The following is a 26506-nucleotide window of genomic DNA, read 5'->3' as shown; positions in this document are numbered from 1 at the left end:
AGTTGGAAGAGTGAATAAGCCGGGTGGGAGGGGTCTTTGATTATGCTGCCCGCTGGGCGGCACAGTAGCACAGTGGTTAGCACTGTTAGTTTCACAGCTCCAAGGTTCCAGGTTCGATTGCCGGCTTGGGTCGCTGTTTGTGTGGATCACTGCACGTTCTTCCTGTGTCTGCGTGGGTTTCCTCCAGATGCTCCGGTTTCCAACCACAAGTCCCAAAAGACGTTCTGTTAGTTAATTTGGATATTATAAATTGTCCCTCTGTTTCTGTTTCCCCGAACAGGCACCGGCAACTAGGGGCTTTTCACAGTAACTTCATTGCAGTGTTTTTTTTAAATAATTTTTATTGAAATTTTTTACAAAATATATAACAACAAACAGTAACAGGCAACAATAAAACAATATAATAAGCTTAACACCCCCAAGACCGTAGCAACGCATATTTCGCACCCCCCCCACCAGATGGAAGATTTTGAAGGAGAAGCCCTTTGAAAGCTTGTGATTTCAAATAAACCTGTTGTACTTTACCCTGGTGTTGTGAGACTTCTTACTGTGCTCACACCAGTCCAAAACACCGGCCTCTCTCGCCTCCTGCACTCCCGGCTCTACCGCAACCCCAAAAATCGCGAGTCCCCAGCCTGGCTTGACCCTGGATCCTACCACCCTCGACACCGTCCTCGCCACCCCCTTCCAGAACTCCTCCAGTGCCGGGCATGCCCAAAACATATGGGCATGGTTCACTGGACTCCCCGAACACCTGACACACCCGTCTTCGCCCCCAAAGAACTACTCATCCCAGTCCCGGACATGTGGGCCCGGTGCAGCACCTTGAATTGGATGAGGCTAAGCCGCACACATGAGGAGGAAGAGTTAACCCTCTCCAGGGCATCCGCCCATGTCCCATCCTCGATCTGTTCCCCCAGTTCCCCCTCCCACTTAGCTTTCAGCTCCTCTACTGCCGCCTCCTCCACCTCCTGCATTACCTTGTAGATATCAGATATCTTCCCATCCCCGTCTCAGATCCCCGAAAGCACCCTGTCACTCACCCCCCTCGCGGGAAGCAACGGGAATCCCTTCACCTGCCGTCTAGAAAACGCCTTTATCTGCAGGTACCTGAACATGTTCCCCCAAGGGGAGCTCAAATTTCTCCTCCAACTCTCCCAGGCTCGCAAACCTCCCATCAATGAACAGGTCCCTCAGCTGTCTGATGCTCGCTCTCTGCCAACCCTGGAACCCCCCATCAATGTTCCCCGGGACAAACCGATGGTTCCCCCTTAACGGAGCCTCCATCGAGCCCCCCACTTGCCCCCTATGTCACCGCCACTGCCCCCAAATCTTGAGGGTAGCCGCCACCACCGGACTCGTGGTATACCTCGTAGGAGTGAGCGGCAACGGCGCCGTTACCAGGGCCCCCAGGCTTGTGCCTCCGCAGGACGCCATCTCCAACCTTTTCCATGCTGCCCCCTCCCCCTCCATCACCCACTTGCGCACCATCGACACATTGGCCACTCAATAATACCCCGAGAGATTGGGTAACGCCAGCCCCCCACCATCTCCACTCCGCTCCAAGAAGACCCTCTTCACCCTCGGGGTCCCATGCACCCAAACAAAGCTCATGATGCTAGTCACCCTCCTGAAAAAGGCCCTAGGGATAAAGATGGGCAAACACTGATTCATTGCAGTGTTAATGTAAGCCTACTTGTGACAATAAAGATTATTATTATTTCCCAAGGCAGTGGCAGGAGGTGTACACAGAGTCAATGTATGGGAGGCAGGTTCACGTGAAGGACTATGCGGTGTTCACAACTTTCTGTAGTTTTTTTAAGGTCTTGGGCTGTTCAGTTGCCATACCAGGCTGTGATGCAGCCAGATAAGATGTTTTCTATGGTGAATCTGTAAAAGTTGGTAAGAGTCAATGTGGACAAGCCAAATCTCCTTAGTTTCCTGAGAAAGTATAGGCACTGTTGTGCTTTCTTGATTGTAGCGTCGACGTGGGTGGACCAGGACAGATTGTTGGTGATTGTTGGAGGAATTTGAAGCTGTCAACCATCTCACCTCGGCCCCTTTGATACTTTGTTTCCTGAAGTCAATGACTAGCTCTTTAGTTTGGCTAACATTATGGGATTGTTATTGTTAAACCACTCTACTAGGTTCTCTATCTCTCTCCTATATTCTGACTCATCATTGTTCGAGATCCGACCCAATGTTTGCGACCGGAGAATCGGTGCAAGTCGCGCGGTCGACGTGGCACCGGTCGGGGGCCACTGCAAGAGGCCCCCGCAGCATTTCTCCGCCGTCGACCGGCCGGGTTCCGCCGGCATGGTTCCCTTATGGTTTCACTCGGCGGGAGCTCGGACTCGTGGCCACGGTGGCAGTCCTGGTGGGTGGTGGGGAGGGATCAGACTCGGGGGGGGGGGGGGCCTCCACAACGGCCAGGCCCACGATCAAGGGCTGCCGAACGTCAGCCGCGTGCGATCCGGGAGGGGCCCATCTTCTTTTGCGCCGGCCCTTGTGTGGCTCCGCCATGTTGCTCGGGGGCCGGCACGAAAACGGCCACCGAGCGCATGCGCAGATCCACAGCTGGAAGTGCAGGGCCCCGTATCGGCAGCAGGAGCTGCGCGGCACACACCGGGGCCCTGTTATCCCACTTGAAGTCGGAGAATCACTCCAGACTTTTTGAAAAAAGTCTGGAGTGATTTGCACCCATTTTCCGGCAGGTGTGGGGACACAGCCCCATCTTCGGAGAATCCCAAGGCCTCTTTCTCCAGCACCGCAATGTTTTTCTGAACCAACACCGCCATTCCTCGCCGTAATCTTCCTTTCCTATCTTTTCTGAACACCTTATACCCAGGAATATTTAACATCCAGTCCTGCCCTTCCTTGAGCCAGGTCTCTGTTATTGCCACAACATCATTTCAATATGGCAATTTGCACCAGTAACTCCCTAATTTACTATACTTTGTACATTCACATTCATGCACAGTAACCCTGATTTTGACGTCATTTCTTTCTCCCTTACTCGAACAACATCTATTAACGTTCTACTTTTTATTCCAGTGCTATATATCCCTCCCAGTATTTTGTGCATCCTGGTATTCCTCTCTAATATTTTCTCTTGGTTCCCACACCCCTGCCGAGTTAGTTTGAAGTCCTCCCAGCAGCACCAGCAAAACTCCCTACAAGGAACTCAGTCCCAGCTTTGTTCAGGTGCAACCCGTCTGGCTTGTACAGCTGCCATCATCCCCAAATCCAGTCTCTGTGTCCCAATATTCCAAAGCCTCTCTCCGGCACCAACTTTGCAACTACACATTAATCTGCTTGATTCTCCCAATTCTTTGCTCACTTGCATGTGACACCGGGAGTAATCCAGAGAGATTACTGCTTCTGAGTTTCTGCTTGCTAATTTTCTACTGAGCTCCCTAGATTCTGATTGAAGGACCACATCCTTCTACTTACCCAAGTAATTGGTGCCAACATGGACCGTGACATCTGGCTGTTCACCCCCCCCCCCCCCCCCCCAACTACCACCACCACCCTCAGAATGCCCTTCAGGGTAACATCCTTGATGCTGGCACCAGGGAGGAAATCTATCATCCTGGAATTACATCTGCAGCCATAGAACCTCAGTTTGTTTGCCTAATTAGCAAATCTCCGACCACCAGTTCTCTAACTTTCTTCTTCCTCCCCTCTTGAGCAGCCAAGCCAGTTGTCGTGCCACAAATTTGGCTCTGACTGCACTGTTCTGAGGAACCAGTGCCCTCACCAGATTCAAAAACAGAAAAAACTATTTGTGAGCAGGACTCAGGGCAAGCCAGGGACAATCTACCCTGGCATTCATCCATTCCCGCTCTAACTCCAGGCTCCTAAGCCACAGTGTGACCACATTTCTGAATGTGCTGTTTACATAGCTCTCAGCCTTGCAAATGTGCCACATCGACTCCAGCGCCACTTGAGCTCTGAAACCCAGAGCTCATGTTTCAGCATTTCCAGCACATTGGGTTATCTAGGGCGGGGATTTTCAAAGTAGGGGTCACGACCCGCCGGTGGCTTGCGGGCGGGTGTCAGGAGGGTCGTGGAGCAATCGGTCGTGCCGTCCCCGTGGTGGTCCTGATCTCAGGGGAAGCTCCCAGCCTGGCGCCACTTCCAAGGCTTCTGTAACTGTGGTAAATGTGAACTGCGGTAAAGTCCCGAAGGGAGACTAACTTAAGAGAGTGGTATTGTGGATCAGCACCCTTTCACTCTCGGTGAAGTTATGGTGCTGAGCTGATGTTTAGTCGGAGGCTGAGGTTAAAAAGAGCATCTGCTCCATCACTGCTCATCATGTCGGCACAGACACCCTGGGGCTGTCCCCCGTTTGCAGCGTCTCATTGGGTTTCTGCTCACACCGCACCAAGGTTCAGTGAGGCTTTTATCCTGTTGCGTTGCCCCTCATCAAAAGTTTTAATGTCAACTGAGCACCAACAGAACGATGGAAACAAGAGGAAAACAGCAAACACAAACAAGAAATAACTGCTCACATGGGCGACACCGGCTTTTTGTTCCTTTATTTACAGCTGGGCAGCCAGAACAAGCGCAGAGTTCGCAAAAAGCCAAACGGGTGACACATTATAGAACAGTACAGCACAGAACAGGCCCTTCGGCCCTCGATGTTGTGCCGAGCCATGATCACCCTACTCAAACCCACGTATCCACCCTATACCCGTAACCCAACAACCCCCCCCCATTAACCTTTACTTTTTTTAGGACACTACGGGCAATTTAGCATGGCCAATCCACCTAACCCGCACATCTTTGGACTGTGGGAGGAAACCGGAGCACCCGGAGGAAACCCACGCACAGACTCCACACAGACAGTGACCCAGCCGGGAATCGAACCTGGGACCCTGGAGCTGTGAAGCATTTATGCTAACCACCATGCTACCCTGCTGCCCCAACATTGGGTGAAGCTTTAATAGTAGCTAAAGATCCAACAATGTCAGTTCCAATGAAGCCTTTAAGGATAGATGAGTGGAAGATATTGAAAATAGAATGGCAAAATGAAACTAGTTTTAAAGTAAACATAATGGAACAACTATTGTCTACTTGCGCTGAATTTGATGTGGCAAAATCACTTTTAGTTTTTGTGACAATGGAAACTGGTACTTCTGAGTATGAACTCCTTCTGAAATACTTGGCATTGTGTGTCCAAAAGCAACACCTGAACAAGACGATTTGTATGTCATTATACAAACTAGAATCAAAGTATTGGACGTTGCTGCTTCCAGACTCTTCATCAGTGGTTTTAGTGAGACCAATCATTGGAGAGAGGAGAGGGGGGAGAGGGTCGAGAGGGAGAGGCTGGTGGAGGAGATGGTCAGGATGGATAGGAGATATGCAGACACCCCGAAGGAGGGGCTTCTGAGGGAGTGGTGCAGTCTCCAGGCGGAGTTTGACATTTTAACCACCCGTAAGGCGGAGGCGCAGTGGAGGAGGGCACAGAGGGCGGTGTATGAGTACGGGTCGGATGTTGGCTACCCAGCTCCGGAAGCGGGAGGCAGCTAGAGAAATTGGGGGAGCCACGGATGCAGGTGGGAACTTAGTGCGGGGTGGAAAGGACATCAATGGGGTGTTCAGATCCTTTTACGAGGGGCTGTACCAGGCGATACCCCCCGGGGAAGCAGGCGGGATGGACTGCTTTTTGGATAAGCTGGAGTTCCCAAGAGTAGGGGACGAGCTGGTGGAGGGTTTGGGGACCTAATGGAGTTGGAGGAGCTGGTGGAGGCGTTGGGAATCATGCAGACAGGGAAAGCGCCGGGGCCTGACAGGTTCCCGGTGGAATTTTACAAGAAATTTTCAGATTTGCCGGGCCCGCTGCTGGTGAGGACCCTGAATAAGGCCAGGGAGTGGGAGGGGGGGATGTCCAGGGCAACTATCTCTTTACTCCTCAAGCGGGACACGGACCCCCTTCAGTGTGGATCTTATAGGCCGATCTCACTTCTTAACGTAGATGTCAAGTTGTTGGCAAAGGTGCTGTCCAGGAGGGTGGAGGATATGGTCCCGACGGTGATCCATGAGGACCAAACGGAGTTTGTAAAGGGGAGACAATTGAATGCCAACGTGCGGAGGCTCCTGAATGTTATGATGATGGCAGCCGGTGGCTGGGGAGTCAGAAATAGTGGCGTCCATGGATGCGGAGAAAGCTTTTGATAGGGTAGAGTGGAGTTACCTGTGGGAGGTGTTGCAGAAGTTTGGGTTTGGTGAGGGGTTCATTAGCTGGGTGAGGTTTAGGGGAACTCCCGTTGAGGAGGGCTGAGGGGAGCTTTAGGTATCTTGGGGTCCACGTGGCTAGGACTTGGGGGGCTATGCATAGGCTTAACTTTTCGCAGCTGGTGGGGCAGATGGAGGAGGAGTTCAGGAGGTGGGATGCGCTGCCGCTCTCGTTGGCGGGCAGGGTCCAGTCGGTTAAAATGACAGTGCTCCCGAGGTTTTTGTTTCTTTTCTTTTCAAGTGCCTCCCCATATTGATCCCAAAGGCTTTTTTCAGAAGGGTGAATAAGTCGATTCTAGGGTTTGTGTGGGCGCGGAAGGCCCCGAGAGTAAGGAGGGTATTTTTGGACCGAAGAAGGGAGGTAGGGGGCCTGGCGCTGCCCAACCTGTGTGGATATTATTGGGCGGCGAATGTGGCGATGATTCGCAGGTGGGTGACGGAAGGGGAGGGTGATGCATGGAAGAGACTTCCATGTGTGGGTACGAGTCTGGAGGCTTTGGTGACGTACCCACTTCCATTCCCCCCGGCAAAGTACTCCACGAGTCCGGTGGTGGTTGCGTCCCTCAAAATCTGGGGACAGTGGAGGTGGCATAGTGGGGAAGTGAAGGCCTCAGTTTGGGCCCCGATACGGGGCAATCACCGTTTTGCACCAGGGAGAATGGGTGGGTGATTTGGGAGTTGGCACAGGGCAGGCATCAGACAGTTTGGGGACCTCTTCCTGGATGGGAAGTTCGTGACTCTGGAGGAGCTGGTGGGGAAGTGGAACCTCCCCCCTGGGAACACTTTTAGGTATATGCAGGTCAGGGACTTTGTTAAGAGGCAGGTGGAGGAGTTTCCGCGGCTGCCGCCAAGGGGGGTGCAGGACAGGGTGCTTTCGGGGACATGGGTCGGGGAAGGTAAGATCTCGGCTATCTACCAACTGATGCAGGAGGAGGATGAGGCCTCAGTAGATGAGCTCAAAGTGAAATGGAGGAAGAGCTAGGGGAAGAGATTGTGGATGGGACGTGGTCGGACGCCCTGGAGAGGGTGAATTCTTCCTCCTCTTGCGCACAGGCTCAGCCTAATTCAGCTGAAGGTGCTGCACAGGGCTCACATGACGGGAGCAAGGATGAGCCGGTTTTTCAGAGGGGAAGACAGGTGTGGGAGGTGTTCGGGTGGCCAGGCAAACCACAGCCATATGTTTTGGGCATGTCCGGCTCTGGAGGGGTTTTGGAAGGGGGTGGCGGGGATTTTGTCGGAAGTGGTTGGGATCTCGGGTCAAGCCGGGCTGGGGGCTCATGATATTTGGGGTAGCTTCGGAGCCGGGAGTGCAGGAGGCGAGAGAGGCCGGCATTCTGGCCTTTGCATCTCTAGTAGCCCGGCGCAGGATTCTGTTACAGTGGAGGGATACGCGGCCCCCGAGTTCGGAGACCTGGGTCAACGACATGGCTGGGTTCATCAAGTTGGAGAGGATGAAATTTGCCCTGAGGTGGTCGGACAGGGGTTCTTTCGGTGGTGGCAGCCCTTTCTCGATTTTCTGGCGAAGGGGTAGAGAGTGATCCGGCTCGGCAGCAACCGGGGGGGGTGGGGGGGGGGGGGGGGGAGGTTTGGGAGTTTGTTTTTTCGGCGGTGGGTTTGTTATGTTATTTTCTTCTTTCTTGTATTGCTATTTGTTATTATTTATTTTGGGGGGGAAAGAGTTCTTTTCTTGTTTTGGTGTGGGAACACGCCTTGTTTGTTTTAATTTGCGGGGAGAAAATTTGTTATTGTTATTGTTATTAAAAAACTTGAATAAAAATTATTTAAAAAACAAAAATCATTGGAGAGAGGCTTGTGAGGCTTTTAGATTCAATATTTAAAAATGGTTAACCCATCACCAAGGAATTATGAAGATATCATTATTTCTGCCCTCTGGCATAAAGAAATAAACTGCTTGGAGGTTGTTTGTAGATATGGAAGGCATAAACCTAAAACCAAATGATTATACTTTACCAGCATTTTCTGACTGGAGCACATTTTGTGACGATCAATGTGAAAATAAGATGTTTATCCTTTCTTACCTGAGACAATCAAATTTATCCTGGGAAACATTTAATGCACAGCATTAATTCATCGTTTGAGAGGCAAATATTTAGTTACAATGTTTTTTTTAAAGTTGGTTGCGAAATTTTAATACGTATTTGAATGTTGGATTCGGTGCAATAAAAACAGAGGGCGGCACGGTGACACAGTGGTTAGCACGGCTGCCTCAGTGCCAGGGACCCAGGTTTGATGCTCAGCTCAGGTGACTGTGCGGAGTCTGTATGTTCTCCCCATGTCTGAGTAGGTTTCCTCTGAGTGCTCCGATTTCCTCCCACAGTCCAAAGATGCACAGGTTAGGTTGATTGGTCAGGCGAAAATTCCCCCTTAGTGTCCAAAAGGATAGGTGCGGTTCCGGGGTAGAGTGTGGGAGTGGGCCGAGGTAGAATGCCCTTTCAGAGGATCAATGCAGGCTCAATGGGCTGAATGGCCTCCTTCTGCAATGTCGGGATCCTATGATTCAATTAACAGCCGCTACAAGCTTTTACATCAAGAATGGCAGCAACTGCCACCTTTTAAAGTGGATATAAATGAGGCTGTGTGGAGTCTTCCAGCCAGAAGCAACAACAGAGAGCACGTACGTTTGACGTCAAGCACTCTCCAGGTACGTGCTTTTGGCACCAAGTTACGGAGCACTGTTGCTTCTATTTTCCAGTTGCAGGCAAGCAAGGCAAGTGAACTGTGAAGATGAATGGTTTTCTTAAAAGCAAAAGATGGCCAGAGACTCAAACGGGCAGTATACCTTTTGAGCAAGATGAGAAGGGAGGATATTGAAAGAGAAATGTTGGATGAAAAATTCCTTTTGCGCTTGAGGCCCCAATGTCAGTTATTAACTTGCAGCTGACTCCAAATGAAAATATTACTCTGCTGTAGCTGACCTGTAGTACCACATTAAAAAAACGTAAAAAGCCCATGAGGCTTTCAACATTCTGGTGTAGCATCTCCCAGGGCTATCCACTGCTGAGTAAAACAAGCATTGTGTTGCTATTGTCCTTCATGAGGAACTACATGTGCGTGGTTGGATTTTCCATTTAATAAAGATGAAGTCGGCACAAAGGAACTGGCTGATGTCTGCACCTGATATGCTTATTTCCCCCTCCTCCTCTGAACCTGAGTCAAGTGAAATCGTGAGAATTAATCAGGCTCCATTTTCGCATTAAAGGTAAACAAATATAGCATGTATCACAAAGGTCGGTCGACACGAGCGTGAAGGTCAGCCGGCATGGGTCCTGAAGGTCGGCCGGTTGGCAGAAGTGGGTCCCGGGAAAAAAAGTTTGAAAAACACTGATCTCGGGCACGGGTAGCATGAATGACTTCCCACATATCACAAGGCACACATCCCATACAAAAAGAGTTGCCATGCCAGATGTTAACTTTACTTCCCTACGTCACCTTGTTCTTTCTTTGGATTACTTACATTATGCAGAGCACTTCGAAAACAGTGGCAGGATCGGACAGAGTCAGCATGGATTTATGAAGAGGAAATCATGCCTGTCATAGCTACTGAAATTCTTCGAGGATGTAACGAGGAAAGTTGACGCGGGGGAACCAGTGTTGTGGTGTATTTGGACTTTCAGAAGGTTTTTAATAAAGTCCCACATAAATGATTAGTGTGTACAATTAAAGTGCACGAGTTTAGGGGTAGTGTATTGAGATGGATAGAAAACTGGGTGGCAGACAGGAAACAAAGAGTAGGAATTAATGGTTGTTTTTAAAATTGGCAGGCAGTGACTAGGGAGTACCACAGTGATCAGTGCTTGAACCCCAGCTATTCACAATATACATTAATGATTTAGATGATGAAACAAAATGTAACATCTCCAAATTTGTCGATGACACCAAGTTGAATGGAAGGGAGGTCTGTGAGGAGGATGCAGAGATCCTTCAGTGTGACATAGAACAAAGAAAATTACAGCATAGGAACAGGCCCTTCGGCCCTCCAAGCCTGCACCGACCAAAGTGCAGAACAAGTTGAGCGAGTGGGCAAATGAATGGCAAATGCAGTATAATTTGGAAAAATGCGAGGTTACCCACTTTGGTAGAAAAAACAAGGCGGCAGACTATTATCTGAATGGCCATTAATTCGGAGAGGGAAATGTTCAATAAGACCTGGGTGTCCTCGTATCCCAGTCACTGAAGGTAAGCTGAGCATGCAGGCAAAGCAGGTAAAGAAAGAAAATGGTATGCTGGTCTTCATTGCGAGAGTATTCGAGTACAGTAGCAGGGATGTCTTGCTGCAATTATACCGGGCCTTGATGAGGCCACACCTGGAATATTGCAAACAGAATTTTTTCTCCTTATACGAGGAAGGATGAACTTGCTCTGAGTTTATCAGACTGATTGCTGGGATGACGGGACTGATGTATAAGGAGAGATTGAATTGGTTAGGATTGTATTCGCTGGAGTTCAGAAGACTGAGGGGGATCTCATATAATCTATAAATTTCAAAAAGGACAAGACAGGGTAGATGCAGGGAGGATGTTCCCGATGGTGGGTGTGTCCAAAACCAGGGGGTCACAGTCTGAGGATACAGATACAGACAGGGTAGACCATTTAGGACAGACATGAGAATTTGCTTCACCCAGAAAAGTGGTGAGCCTGTGAAATACATTACCACGGAAAGTAGTTGAGATGGAAACATTGTATGTTTTCAAGAAGCAGTTAGATATAGCACTTAGGGCAAAGAGGATCAAAGGATATGGGAGGGAAAGTGGGATTGGGATAGTGAGTTGGATGATCAGCCATACTGAATGGCAGAGCATGCTCAAAGGGCCGAATGGTCTAGCCATGCTCCTAATTTCTATGTTTCTACTACTGGCCCTGGCTTTCCTTTATTTCTGGTGTTTCTCACTACAATCCAAGTATCGTAACTTGTTGAAAAAAGAAAATGCTTTTCTAATTTACAGCAATTTAAAGACAGCCCCCAACAGCAGTTTCTCACCAACCGACGACCTTACATTTTTCTTGTGATATGATGGTTTATTTTTTCACCCTCCTTCCGAACTCAGTGTGAGCAGCTGAATGGTCTGCTGCCCTTCTGACTCCAATGCAAGGGCAACGTGGCTGCTTCACTCTGGAGCCACAGACTAGACTGGACTGAATTGGATTTGCCTACTCTGCTAGATGGTGGTTACTGTCTCCAGATCCTCTTTTCACTCATTCTTCTAGGCGATGGTTACTGTCTCCGGATCCTCTTTGCGCCCACTTCAGTCAAGCAATAGTATAATAAACAGATTTGTTCTACTAATATGTTAAAAACATGGGGTTGTTTGCTGCTCTCTCGTTGAATATGCAACCATATAACCTCAGCCATTGGAAACCCTACAACTTATCTTTATTAGTTCCTTTTACGTAATTAGTTCCTTTATAACACATCAGGCCTTATAAAACAAAATTTGCAATTGAATCACATGAAGAAGTATTAGAGTAGATTGACAAAAGCCTACCTCAATGACCAAGATTTAAGGAATGTTTTAAAATAATGAAACAGATCCAGGGGGGTTAAGGGATGGAATGCCAGAGGTTAGGGTCAGAGCAACTGAAGGCACAGACACCAATGGTGAAGCAATTAAAATCAAGGATTCTCAAGAGGCCCGAATTAGTGCAGCGTAGATATCTCAGAGGGTTGCATAGCTGGAGGAAATTGCAGAAATACAGAGTCCAGGTCTTGGGGGAATTTGAAAACAAGCATTGAGAATTTTAAAACTGAGGCCTTGCTTCACCAGTATTTAATAAGCACAAAGGTTTTGGGTTAACATGACTGAGTTTTGGATTATCTGAAGTTTAAAGAACAAGGAAATGTGGACAGAGGTACATTGGAATAGTTAAGTCTACAATTAACAAATAATAAAAGAATGTTAAATTATAAAATAATAGTTTGCCCACCATCAGAGGCAGTGCCTTGCACCAAGATCATCTGCAGGTCATCCAGGTCACAAAATGTACTTGACACAGTTTAGAAAAGAGAAATAAAGATTTTGCAATTACCTAATACAAATGAAAGATGCAAAATAACTTATCCTTAACATTAAAATTACATAGAACAATGCTGATGGAACAATGCCGAATGGGATTTATCCCAGGTTATGGTGGGAGGCAAGTGGAGAAATAGCTGGGGCCTTAACAGATATCTTCACATCATCTTTGACCACAGATGAAGTACAAGAGGACTAGAGAATAGCCAATGCGGTTCCCTTATATAAGAAAGGAATCCAGCAAATTATAGGTGGATGAGCCTGACATCAGTGGAGGGAAGTTTTTGGAAAAGATGCTGAGGGACAGGATATATGCACATTTGGAGGAAAATGGACTAGTTAGTGACAGGCAGCATGGTTTGTATGGGGAAGGTCATGTCTCACAAACTCCATTGAGTTTTTTGAAGAGGTTACAAAGAAAATTGATGAGGGAAGGGCTGTTGTTGGAAGTTTATATGGACTTCAATAAGCCATTGGAAAAGGCCCACATTACAGTCTGGTATAAAAACTAAAATCACATGAGATTCGGGCTGACTTGATGGATATAGAACTGGCTTGATCGTAGAAAACAGAGAGTAGCGCTGGAAGGGTGTTTTTCAGAATGGAGATCTGTAGCTAGTGGTTTTCCGCAGGGATCAGTGCTGGGACCTCTGTTGTTTGTAGTATATATAAATGATCTGGAAGAAAAGTTGAGTGGCCTGATTAGGAAGTTTGCAGATGACATGAAGATTAGATGAGTTGCTGATAGTGCTGAGGATTGTCAGATGATAGAACAGGATATGGATAGATTGGAGACTAGGGCTCAGAAATGGCAGATGGATTTTCATAGAATTATAGAATTTACAGTGCAGAAGGAGGTTATTCGAGTCATCGAGCCTGCCCCGGCCCTTGGAAAGAGCACTCCATTTAAGACCACACCTGCAACCTATCCCCATAACCCAGTAACCCCACTTTTTTGGACACTAAGGGCAATTTAGCATTGCCAATCCACCTAACTTGCACATCTTTGGACTGTGTGTAGAAACCAGAGCATCCGGAGGAAACTCATGCAGGCACGGAGAGAACGTGCAGACTCCACACAGACAGTGATCCAAGCCGGGAATCGAACCTGGGACCCTGGAGCTTGAAGCAACTGTGCTAACCACCATGCTACCATGCTGCCCTCCTTTAATCTGGACAAATGCGAGGGGATGCATTTTGGAGGATTGAATCTAGGTATGAATTATACTGTAAATGGCAGACCCTATGGAACTTTAACATGCAGAGGGATCTGGGCATGCAGCTTCACAGTTCCCTAAAAGTGGCAGCACAGATGTCCAAAGTGATTAAAAAGGCATATGGCATGCTTGCCTTCATCAGCCGGGGCATTAAGTGCAGGAGTTGGGAAATCATGTTGCAGCTATATAAAACCTTGGTTAGGCCGCATTTAGAGTATTGCGTGCCATTCTGGTCACCACATTATCAGAAGGACATGGAAGCTTTGAAGAGTGCAAAGAAGGTTCACTGGGATGCTGCCTGGTCAAGTGCGTTAACTATGAGGAGAATTTGAATAAACTAGGATTGTTTTCACTGGAAAGACAGAGGCTGAGGGGGGACTTGATAGACGTCTACAAATTTATGAGAGGCATAGACAGGGTGGATAGTCAGAGGCCTTTTCCAAGAATGGAAGTGCCGATACAAGAGGACAGAGGTTCAAGGTGAGAGGGAGAATGTTTAAGGGAGATGTGTGGGGTAAGTTTTTCATGCAGAGTGGTGGGTGCCTGACATCAGTGGAGGGAAGTTTTTGGAAAAGATGCTGAGGGACAGGATGTATGCACATTTGGAGGAAAATGGACTAGTTAGTGACAGGCAGCATGGTTTTGTATGGGTACGGTCACGTCTCACAAACTTCCTACTCTTTCTCTTGCTACCCTCTTGTTCCGAATATATGCATAAAAAGCCTTGGGATTCTCCTTGACCATGTTTGCTAAAGATATTTCATGGCCCCTTTTAGCCCTCCTAATTCCACATTTAAGTTCCTTCCTACTTTGATTGTACTCAAGGGCTTTGTCAGTTTTTAGATGTCTAGACCTATCATATGCTTCCTTTTTCATTTTGACTAAGCTTACAATTTCCCTAGTCATCCAGGGTTCCCGAATCCTGCCATTTTTAACCTTCATTTTTGCGGATATGCCTGTACCACCACACAACTGGCCTTTAAAAGCCTCCCACGTCAGATGTGGATTTGCCTTCAAATAGCCGTTCCCAATCCACATTCCCCAGTTCCTGTGTAATTTGGATGTAATTGGCTCTCACCCAATTAGGCACCCTCACCCACTCTTATCCTTATCCATGACTATTCAGAATCTTATGAAATTATGGTCACAAAGCCCAACATGCTCCCCACTGAGTGGCAAATAGACAGAACGTGCTCTGGCTGGAGGACTTAATTGCCAAGAGTACCACCACAGACTGAGCTGGCCTTGTCTGAAAGGACATAGCAGCTAGACTGAGACTGCAACAGGTAATGAGGGAACTACCAAGAGGGAAAAACATACTTGATCTCATCCTCGCCAATCTGCCTGCTGCAGATGCATCTGTCCATGACAGTATCGGTAGAAATGACCACCGCACTGTCCTTGTGGAGACAAATAGGGACTGCAGCAGTTGAAGAAGGCAACGTACCACCACCTTCTGAAGGGCAACTAGGGATGGGCAATAAATGCTGCACTAACAAGTGATGCCCACATCCCATAAATGAATTTATAAAAAGCGACCTCCCTTTTCTCAGATATTCCGTGACAGATTTTCCACAGTCTTCCAAAACATTAATCAGTTCAAGAATAGAGATACTCTGTAAGTGCCAGTGGTATCTGGCCAAAGAAAAGACAATATTCTTCAAAAAAAATTTAAAATATGGCAAGCCTGTCAAAGAGATTTTGAAGCATATTACACATTGAACAGATAATTTCCAACAATTTGTGAATCAGATTTGTAACAATCAGGTGAAGAGCAATCATTTATTTTGATAACAATTACATTTCCAGAAATAGCATTTTGTTAAAATGAGGAACTGATGACAGGGCAGAGACGGACCGACTGGTAAAGGAGATACTGCAGATCAATACGAGGTATGTGGAGAACCCAGAGGCAGGGCTTTTAAGGCAATGGCAGAGGCTACAGGCAGAGTTCGGCTTGCTAACCACAGGGAGGGCGGTGGAACAGCTGAGAAAGGCAAGGGGGGGCGATCTACGAGTATGGAGAGAAGGCCAGCAGAGTGCTTGCACAGCAGCTAATAAAGAGGGAGGCAGCCAGGTAGATAGGGAAAGTAAATGACGGAGATGGTAACCTGGTTGGAGATTCAGCAGGGGTGAAGAAGGTGTTTAGGGATTTCTACAGTAGGCTGTACGGGGCCGGAGGGGATGAGGCACTTCTTGGAGGGGTTGAATTTCCCAAAGGTGGACGGGGAGCTGATAGAAGGACTGGGGGCCCCGATCGGGTTGGAAGAGATAGTGGAAGGTCTGAAGACCATGCAGTCGGGTAAAGCCCCGGGGCCAGAGGGGTACACAGTGGAGTTTTATAAAACGTTCTCTGGGATATTGGGGCCGGTGTTGATGAAGATGTTCAATGAGGTAAGGGAAAGAGGGGTTCTGCCCCCGACGATGTCACAGGCCACGATTTCACTGATTCTGAAGCGGGGACAAGAACGCGGAGCTGTGTGGGTCCTACAGGCCAATATCCCTGTTGAATGTGGACGCCAAACTGCTGGCCAAAATTTTGTCCTCCAGGATTGAGGATTGTGTTCCGGACTTTATTGGCGAGGACCAGACGGGGTTTGTTAAGGGTAGGCAGTTGATGGCCAATGTAAGAAGGTTGTTAAACATAATCATGATACCCCCGGAAGGTAGGGAGGTGGAGGTAGTGATCGCAATGGATGCAGAAAAGGCTTTTGATCGGGTAGAATGGGATTATCTGTGAGAGGTACTGGGACAGTTCGGATTTGGGCAGGGCTTTATTGACTGGGTCAGGTTGCTTAATTGGACTCTAGTGGAGAGTGTACGGACAAACAGGACAACATCGAACTATTTTAGACTGCACCGGGGAACGAGACAGGGATGCCCCCTCTCCCCACTGTTGTTCGCGCTGGCTATAGGGCCGTTGGCAATTGCTCTGAGAGCCTCAAGGGGGTGGAAGGGGCGGGGGGGGGGGGGGTGCACAGAGTCTTGCTCTACGCAGACTGCCTGCTTCTGTATGTTTCGGACCCAATAGAGGGGTTGGAAGAAATCATGAGGATTCGATGGGAATTTCGCCGGTTTTCGGGGTATAAGCTAAATATGGGGAAAAGTGAGATGTTTGCGGTCCAGGCGAGGGGACAGGAGAGGCGATTGGGGGAGCTGCCGTTTGAATAGTAGGGGTAGCTTTAGGTACCTAGTCATTCAAGTGGCGTGGGAATGGGACCGGCTGCATAAATTAAATCTGGCCCGACTAGTAGACCAAATGAAGGACGATTTTCGGAGGTGGGACGCGCTTCCGTTGTCACTGGCTGGGAGGGTGCAGACGGTGAAGATGACAGTACTCCCAAGATTCCTGTTCGTGTTTCAATGTCTCCCCCATCTTTATTCCACGGTCCTTTTTTAAACGGGTCAACAAAGTGATCACTGGCTTTGTTTGGACAGGCAAGATCCATAAGGAACTTATGGGGTCAGAGGAGACGCAGACCGAGGAGCTGAAGCACAAGTGGGAGGAGGAGCTGGGAGGAGAGATAGAGGATGGTCTATGAACGGACGCGTTGAATAGAGTCAATGCGTGCACAACAGGTGCCAGGCTCAGTCTGATACAATTTAAGGTCGTTCATCGGGCTCACAGGACCAGCGAACCATGTCCACATGTTCTGGACATGCCCGAAGCTTCGGGGATTTTGGCAGGGGTTTGCAGATGTCATGTCCACGGTGTTAAAAACAAGGGTGGCACTGAGTCCAGAGGTGGTGATTTTCGGGTTGTCGGAAGACCCGGGAACCCAGGCGAAGAGGCAGACGTTCTGGCCTTTGCTTCCCTGGTAGCCTGGAGACGGATGCTATTAGCTTGGAGGGATTCAAAGCCCCCAAATTCAGAGGCCTGGCTATCGGACATAGCTAGCTTTCTCTGTTTGGAGAAAATCAAGTTCGCCTTGAGAGGGTCACTGTTCGGGTTCGCCCGGAGGTGACAACCGTTCGTCAACTTCTTCACGGAAAATTAATCGTCAGCAGAAGAGGAGGGGGGGGGTTTAGTTTCGCTTTGAGTAGAGGGTTAATAAAGGTGGGACCTGTAAGGGAGGGAGATGGCTTTTGCACTACATTTATAGTTTCATGTACACTGTTTATTTTGTTGTTGTTATAAGACCAAAAATACCTCAATAAAACGTTTATTAAAAACAAAAATGAGGAACTGGTGCCATCATTAAATTTAGTTCTCTTTTCCCATGCATGTTATGGAGCTATCATAACATATTACTAGATTCCAACCATTCTCTCGAGGCAGGCACTTGTTCAGTGATTATGAAAAATGGTCCTACTTATCAGCCAAAGTGCTCAACAAAACATGTTTTCATTTTTAAGATTACATCCAATTAAACAAACAAAATTTGAAACACTAAAACCAAGCAGAATTTTAAGAGAAATAATTTTGGGGAGAAGGTTTACACGTAAAGAAAATAGTATATACTATCGACTCCTTGGCCAAGTTTGCCAAGTCAGTCCTTATGCTTCTTGAGGGGCATTCTCCTCTGGAAATATCTGTCTTTTAAAAATGAAATACTGCTGCCAGTCTCTGTCTTCATGTCAACTAGTCTCCCCCTCAGTGGCTGCACTAATTCAACCACGTACACTCTAATCCGACCATGTGATTGGTATTCAAATGTTTTAATAAAATATCAATATTTTGAAATTATAGAATCATAATTGATTGAGATATAACAAGCCCCTTAAATCTTTGCTTTTACAGCTGTCTTCTGTGTCCCCAAATAAATAACTGGTTTATTGTATTTCACCTAACAGCCTGAAATTCAGATTCTACTTTTACAAGGGTTTCAACCATTGAAGAAGTTAGGAGTTACCAGCTTTGAAACCACGTTTACTCATACTTGTGGAAAGTACGCGCTGAATGGTTTCAAACCATTTTGATGTAACCGTGCATCCTTGTGAATGACTGCTACTGCCGCCAGCACTGTTTGCAGTGAGCTGGAGGTGAAAAGGCGCCTGCTTGAAATGGAAAAGCTAGGCTATTTTAGCCCCCTCATCAATTCTGAAGAACTGATTAAATGCACTCCTACCTATTCTAACTGGAAACTGAAGCCAATTCAAGGCACAGGCCATAACCGCTATAGTATAACCGCTGTGGCAGCCTATTACGTCACAGAATAACTGTAACATCTTGAGGATTTTAAGGAAATCACAATCTTGGAAGTCTGTACTTGTATCTCAATGAAATGGAGCTTCAGATATAGTGTGTAACCAGATTAACTTACAAGAGGCACAGAATCTAATGTGTGAATCTCAGCAAATCCTCTGAGGTTTTTCGCAATGGTTTGTCCCCCTTCTTTAATTTTAAAAATATCACAAGCCAAATAGATTTGGTGAAGAAAAGTTTGCTACATCATAATAAACAACAGAAAAGGCTCGAGATCAATGATTAAAGCAAAAATTACCAGAAGACATAAAGAAATTAACAAATGAATACTTGATTTAAGTTAAAAACGATAGAGTATCTTCAAATCAGGATTAGCGCATATCAACTTCATAGAATCATAGCTTTTACAGCACAGAAGGAGGCCATTCGGCCCATCGGGTCTGCACTGCCCCGTAGAAAGAGCACCCTAACAAAGCCCACCCCTCCATCCTTCTCCCATAACCCAGTAACCCCACCTAGCCTTTTGGACACTAAGCGGCAATTTAGTATGGCCAATCCACCTAACCTGCACATCTTCGAACTGTAGGAGGAAACCGAAGCACCCAGAGGAAACTCACCTAGACATGGGGAGAAAGTGCAAGCTCCACACAGACAGCCATCCGAGGTGGGAATTAGGGCAGCACGGTGACCTAGTGGTTAGCACAGCTGCCTCACAGCGCTGAGGTCCCAGATTCGATCCCGGCTCTGGGTCACTGTCTGTGTGGAGTTTGCACATTCTCCCCGTGTCTGCGTGGGTTTCGCCCCCACAACCCAAAAATGTGCAGAGTAGGTGGATTGGCCACGCTAAATTGCCCCTTAATTGGAAAAAATAATTGGGTAATCTAAATTTAAAATAAAATCCGAGGTGGGAATTGAACCTGGGTCCCTGGAGTTGTGAGACAGCAGTGCTAACCACTGTGTCACCATGCCACCATGAAAGCATGGAAATAATTACACAAACATCCAATATATTAGTTTGCTTTTCTGGCATCATTCATGAAGATACAACATTTACAGCAACGAGCAAAAAAACCTCTTCATCAATGGACTCTTTATTTCAGAAAAAAGGTTTTTCCAGGACTATCACTGACCTCTTCTCCACAGTTTCCAACCCAATCCCGTCCACCCACTTCTACCCCCTCTCCAAAATCCGCAAACGGGACTGTCCCATTAGGCCCAACCTGTCAGCCTGTTCCTGCCACATTGAACCCATTTCTTCCTATCTTGACTCCATCCTCTCTCCTCCTGTCCAGCCACTTCCCACCCACATCTATGATTCAGCTGATGCCCTGTGGCATATCAACAACTTCCAGTTCCCGAGCCCTAACCGGCTCCTCTTCAACATGGATGTCAAATGCCTCTGTACCCCACTAGGGTGGTCTGAGGGCTCTCCGCTTCTACCCCAAACAGGGGCCTGAACAATCCCCATCCACTATCACATTCCTCTGTCTGACTGAACTTGCCTTCTCACTCAACAATTTCTCCTTTATCTTGTCTCACTTCCTCCAAACAGGTGTGGCTATGGGCACCCATATGGATTCTAGTTAAACCTGTCACTTTATGGGGTACGTGAAACATTCCCTGTTCCAGTCCTACTCCGGTCCCCTCCCAGAATGCTTTGATCGGTACATCAATGACTGTTTCGGTGTTGCTTTATGTTCCCATCTGGACCTGGAAAGATTTATCAATTCCGCTTCCAATTTTCACCTCTCTCTATCACCTTCATGTGGTGCATCTCCGACACCTCCCTTCCTTGACCTCTTTATCTCCATTTCTGGGGATAGATTGTCCATTAAATCCATTACAAACCCACCGCCTCTCTCAGCTATCTCAACTACAGCCCCTCACACTCCAAACCTTGCAAGGACTTCATCCCATTGTCTCAGTTCCTTTCCAAATGATGCCACTTTCCAAAAGGGTGCTAACATTATGTTCATCCTTCCTTAATCAGGGCTTCCCACCCACTGCGGTCTACAGGGCTCTCAACCCTGTCCAGTCCAACCCATATCTGCACCTCTGCTCTCACTTCTTCCCCTCTCTCCTAGAACCAGGATAGGGTCCCCTTAATTCTCACTCCACCAGCCTCTGTATTCAAAGGATCATCCATCGCCATTTCCAACTCAAAACTCATCTTCCACTCAACCCTCCTTTCAGCAATCTGCAGGGTCCAGTCCTCCATCACTCCCCACCCTCTTCCCACTGCAGCTTCCCATGCAACTGCAGAAGGCTCAACAACAGCTCTTTACCTCCTCCCTGCTCACCCTCCAAGGGCCTAAACACTCTTTTTCAGCACTTCACATGCACCTCCTTCAATCTGGTCTGTTGCATACGCTGCTCTCAATGCGGTCTACTCTACATTGGACAGACTAAACAGAGACTGGGTGGCCACTTTGCAGAACACCTTCGGTCCATCCACAAGCAGGGCCTAGACCTTCCTATCATTTGCCGTTTCAACTGGCTGTCTTGCTCTCCTGTCCATGTGTCTGTCCTTGATCTGCTCCAATGTTCCAGTAAAGCAGAGAGCAAACTGGAGGAACAGCACCTCATTGTCCAATTAGGCACACTACAACCTTAACATTGAGCTCAACAACTTTAGACTGTGAACTCTCTCCTTCACCTTCACCTCATTTTTTTCTATCACTTCATTTCTTCCATCAATCTGCTTTTCCCTCACCACTGTCTTGCCCCCCTCTCCCCCCCAAACTAGGGCCATCTTTTCTCTGTTCTAGGTTGTCCTTTGACACACTGTTTATTGTTGTTCTGCCATTAACACACTCGGATCTATTAATGTGCCACTATCAGCAACCTTAGCCGTGATCACCATCATTTTTATTCGCTTTGGTTTTTTGTTAATCTCTCCCTAGCCTCCACCTATCCCAGGCTCTCTATCCAGCTGTTACTGCTACACCCCTCCCCCCAACAATATAAATCTCATCCTATTTCCAGTTCTCTCCAGCTCTGATAAAGAGTCATCCAGACTCAAAACATTAGCTCTGTTCTCCCTCCACATATGCAGGCAGACCCACAGATTTTCCAGCATTTTCTGTTATTTCAGAAAGATATATCGCATAATAATATCACCATGTAATCAAACTTAGACAAAAGATTTAACAAACTAAAATGCTTTTATGGTAATATTCCTTATTCAATGAATAAATATTATCAGAAATCATTGAGGGGTGTAGATTTTCCCAAATGTTGTTCCCCCTTGAGCTATTGTGTATTGCCTGCAACTTCATGGGACTTCAATGTATTTGCAGTAAATATCAGTTCAAAAAATAAATGGAAGCAAAATGATTTTAAGTGTGATGGAACCAAGATAATTCCAATGTACATCACACACGGGGACTGGACACAATTGCTTCACAGCGCCAGGGTCCCAGGTTCGATTCCGGCTTGGGTCACTGTTTGTGCAGAGTCTTCACGCTCTCCCAGTGTCTGCGTGGGTTTCCTCCAGGTGCTCCGGTTTCCTCCCACAAGTCCCGAAAGATGTGCTGTTAGGTGAATTGGACATTCTGAAATCTCCCTCATTGTACCCGAACAGGTGACGGAATGTGGCGACTAGGGGCTTTTCACAGTAACTTCATTGCAGTGTTAATGTAAGCCTACTTGGGACAATAATGAAAAAAATATTTTTTTAAAGACGTGATTATAAGCTTAATTGTTTCTTGAGAGGTTGTGCAGGCAATAAGATGGCAAGACCAACTAATACAATTAGTCACTGGTTAGATTGAGACTAGAGTAGTGGCTGCGAAGCAGTGATGGGCTGTGTCCCAGTGGGCAGAGCCACCTCATCCATAGGGAATTCATAGGTGACAGTACCGGTATTGCCCATGTTACAATGAGGGATGGGATTGTCAAGTTACTCCAGGCATGTGGGGAGGTAGAACAGAAGTTTGTGACAATGACTAGCTTCAGTTGTATTCTACTTTCTCTTTAAAAGTCCATTCTTTCAACCCATTCATTTACAAATTTAAAATCTGACAGTCCACACCTCTGCATTCAAAAGGCTTGTGCAACTTTAGGGTTGCTAAATCTGAGGAACCAGAGTCATGTTTGCAACGATTTCTGATCACTGTTCCAACTAACTACTTTATCAGTGTCGAACTCAAAGCTAATGGCTGCAACAATAAGACAACCAGCAACAGTTATGTAGCCGACCTGAAGTACTTACATCACTTTTTCTGAACTTGGCTTTTAAGCTCTTCATTTTCACCCAATGTTACTGCCGAGTGCCAAACTTTAACAAAGCCTAGATAAATACACAACACAAAATTATTCTATTACAACATTAAGCGAGAAACTGATTTTAAATTCAGGACGATGGTTTGTCTATTGCTGCCTTTGAACATTTCTTTTTTGCATTGATGCCAAATAATACTCGTGGAGTGACTACTGCACGAAATAAACTGGGATCCTATGCACTCGCTCATTCGCTAGTAGGCGAAGTGAAATCAAAAGTTGCCTAAACCTGGCACATCACGCTCATTGCATTAATCAAAAATATTTGAAAAGGGTGTAAGTTTAACAAACAAACAGCGAAAGGAGGTGTTAACAGATGAATAGATAAGGTAGTACTTGCAGGAATCGCGGCCAAATTAATCTTGGCTATCGGAAGCCGTCGAACCATTTCACCTTTTGTTGCTTAAAACTTCCATCTCGGAACTTTTGTGGCTCGATCCGTTTCCTTGGCAGTTTTTGGGAAAATGCGCCCGAATTAAATCAATCATTGCCTGGCTGCACTGTGGCAGCCCCCGCTGCTTCTCTTTCTGCCTGGGCTTCACCCATTCATTCGTTACCCACACCCACACCCCCTCCCTATTCCCAGCCCCTCTCACACAATCGCCCAGCGCTTCCAGTGTGACAGCCCTGCTCGGGGAACGAACTGGATGCGGGGAAACTTTCACTGTGACAAACAATAACCCCATTCATTCCTGCCTTCATCTGCTTCTATTCATAAATCGAGAGAAAGAGACGAGGGATTGGGAGGCGGGGTGGGGGGGAATGCAACCAAAATATTGCACTGAATAAAAGTTTGGATCGTGTCTTATTCCTATCGAGGATGTGGAACTCACTCACCCCATGGCAGCGCGCACTTTGTCTCAGTGTAAAGTTGGGACAGGCTGCTCCTTTGCTGCTACTGATGATGACTTTTGCAGTCACTTCACCCGGAGCCGCTCGAGCTGCCTCGCGGCCGAAAGCACAGACAGTGCGCGTGCCATTGTCCCCGGCTTCTTCACGTCATCCGCGTGGAACGCGCACGGGCGCGCTCACTGTTTAGCGCGCGCGGCCCCGGGGAGGGGGAAGAGAGGGAACGCCTGGTTGGCTGTACCCTCTTGTTGCATTTGTGTTTGCTGGAAGCTCTGAGTTTGTTCCTCCCCCCCCGTTGACTTTCTTGGCCATGCTCGCTTTTGTTTTATTGCTCCGGCTGTTAAAGGCGCCCTGCTTAGCAGACCCCTCTTGGAAAAGAAATTTTCCCACTGCTCCCTGTGAAGTTTGAGTGCTTCCTCAGTCCAGAAGAAGCTCTCTGGATCGGCCGCCTTTCAGGGCTGAGTTCACCGGTTTTATCCTCGGCCAAACGGCAGCAGCACCGAAGGAGGCCTTTTGAAAGAACTCTCCGATCAGTCACATCTCCCCATGGCCCTGCAATGTTCCCCCTTCAAGTACATAACCAATTACAATGCATCGGCTTCAGCACAACAGATTTGTACACTGTTAGGCGAGCGGACCAAACCCCAACTTTTGTTCGAATACCGGGCGAGAACCCCAAACAATTTTTCTCTTTACAAAACTGAGGGAAGGATACTTCACCCCAGGAGCGATGACTCTGACCAATATGTGTCTTTCATGTTAAAACAAACTTTAAACACATAATTAACCACATTAACATCAAAAATAGCTTTACAATTAACAGTTAAACGCTTATTAAATAAAAGAAAAAAACTTTAACTTTATTTAATGAATTTAATTCCAAACATATTCAATGGTGCAAAGAACATAACACTTACAATTTGTGCAAGCTTTTCACCCCTCCCCACGACAAACAGTGGTCAAGCCACCGTGACTCAAAGCCCTCAATTTGAACTTAATCTTTTCCAGCCGGACAAATTCTTAAAGTCCCCCTGCCTGGCTGCCACCTCTGGTTGCGTTTGTTGACCACTTTTCCTGCTGAATCCTTTCGGCAACTAGAGAGGCAAAGGCCACAATGTCAGTCTTCCTCCCCTCCATTAGCTGCAGAATTTCCGATACCCCCAAAATCACCATCATAGGGTCCAGCCCGGCCTCTACCCCACAATCTTCGATAACATTCCAAACACCCCCTCCAGTATCTTTCCAACTTGTCGCATAAGCAAATGATTTACTGGTCCTCGCCCACACTTCTCACACTCGTCTGCCACCCCCTGGAAGAACCCACTCATCCTCGTCTGAGTCATATGCACCCTGAAATGAAATGAAATGAAACCCTGTGCACTACCTTAAACTAAATCAAATCCATCCTCGCACATGAGGAGGTTGAGTTCACCCTGCGCATCGCCTCACTTCACACTCTCCATTTAATCCCCCCCCCCCCCCAGTTTACTCCCATTTCTCCTTAATCCTCACCACTTCTACTCTCCCCTGATCCCACAGCCACCCAATCCTACGCTCCCCTTCCACATCCGAGAGCAGCAATCACTCCAATAAGGTATATTCCAGCAACTTGGGATACCCTTTCCATTCCTTCTGCATGAAGTCCCTCACTTGCATATAACTGAATTTGCTTCCCTTCAGGAGCTCTACCCTCTCCCACAGCTCTTCCAGACTTGCAAACCTCACTTCCAGATATAAATCCATGCCCTCACCAACCCCACCTCGCTCCACCTCCTTTCTATGCCATCCGTCTCCCCGGCTTAAACCCATGTTTCCCACACAGCGGTGTTAGCACCGACATCCCCTCCATCCTAAAGTGTCTCTTTACCTGGTTCCACATCCTAATCGTGGACTGGACCACCAGGCTCTCCGTGTACTTCGGTAACAGTGGATGCTCCACCACCACCATGGCCCTCAGGCGGGACCCCTGCAGGACCCCTCCTCCATCCTAACCCATTCTAATCCCAGCACCGCCTCACCTTCTCCACATTCGCTGCCCAACAGTAGTACAACAGATTTGTTAATGACAACCCCCCTCTCTGCCTCTGTAACAGGGCCCTCTTCACCCTTGGTACCTTCCCTGTCCACATAAACTCCAAAATCGTTGCGCCCAGTTTCCAGAAAAAGGTCTTCGGAATGAAGATCAGGAGGGTCTGGAATACAAACAAGAACCTTGGCAGAACATTCATTTTTACCAGCTGGACCTCCCCACCTGTGTCAGGTGCGATGAGTCCCATACACTAAAGTCCTCCCTTACCTCCTCCACCAATGTTGTTAGGTTCCATTTATACATCGACGCCCACTTCCCCATCACCTGAAACCCCAAATACTTAAACCTGTCCCTGGCAACCCTAAATGACAACACCCCCAGATTGACTCCCCAACCCGCTGCATTCATCTGAAGCACCTCACTCTTTCCGACATTCAGCTTGTAGCACGAGAAGGCCCCAAATCTCTCTCGTATGTCCATAATTCTCCCAAAATACGCTTCAGTGGGTCCGACACAAACAGCAGCAGGTCGTCTGCATACAGCAACACCTGGTGTTCCCTACACATCCTCTCAATTCTCTGCCACCCTACTGATCCTCTAAGGGCCATCGCCAAGGGCTCTATCACCAGCACTAACAGGAGCAGCAACCGTGGTACCCCTATGCAAACCAAAGCTCCGTGAACTCACCTCGTTTGTCTGTACACTCTGC

At 47.5% G+C, this 26506-nt stretch overlaps 1 protein-coding gene across 3 annotated transcripts in view; it reads right to left on the bottom strand.

Moving 5' to 3' along the window:
* Positions 1-23912, bottom strand: part of rai14 (retinoic acid induced 14) — a 339420-nt gene extending 315508 nt beyond the window's left edge. The window contains exons 1-2 of one of the 3 annotated variants that reach the window (XM_038790617.1): positions 23757-23912; positions 22852-22929 (exon numbers count right to left, since the gene is read on the bottom strand). In XM_038790617.1, the coding sequence (XP_038646545.1) occupies positions 22852-22887 (36 nt within the window). In that variant the 5' untranslated portion in view covers positions 22888-22929; positions 23757-23912. Of the gene's footprint in view, positions 1-22851; positions 22930-23259; positions 23401-23756 lie in introns of those variants that run through there. The other 2 variants (XM_038790618.1, XM_038790619.1) reach the window with 2 other exon arrangements.
* Between the last annotated feature and the right edge of the window lie 2594 nt (positions 23913-26506).

The sequence above is a fragment of the Scyliorhinus canicula genome, chromosome 3, assembly GCF_902713615.1.
Source record: "Scyliorhinus canicula chromosome 3, sScyCan1.1, whole genome shotgun sequence".
Lineage (NCBI taxonomy): Eukaryota > Metazoa > Chordata > Chondrichthyes > Carcharhiniformes > Scyliorhinidae > Scyliorhinus > Scyliorhinus canicula.
Note: the sequence above shows the minus strand (reverse complement) of the source record. Positions and strands in the feature narration are given on the sequence as shown.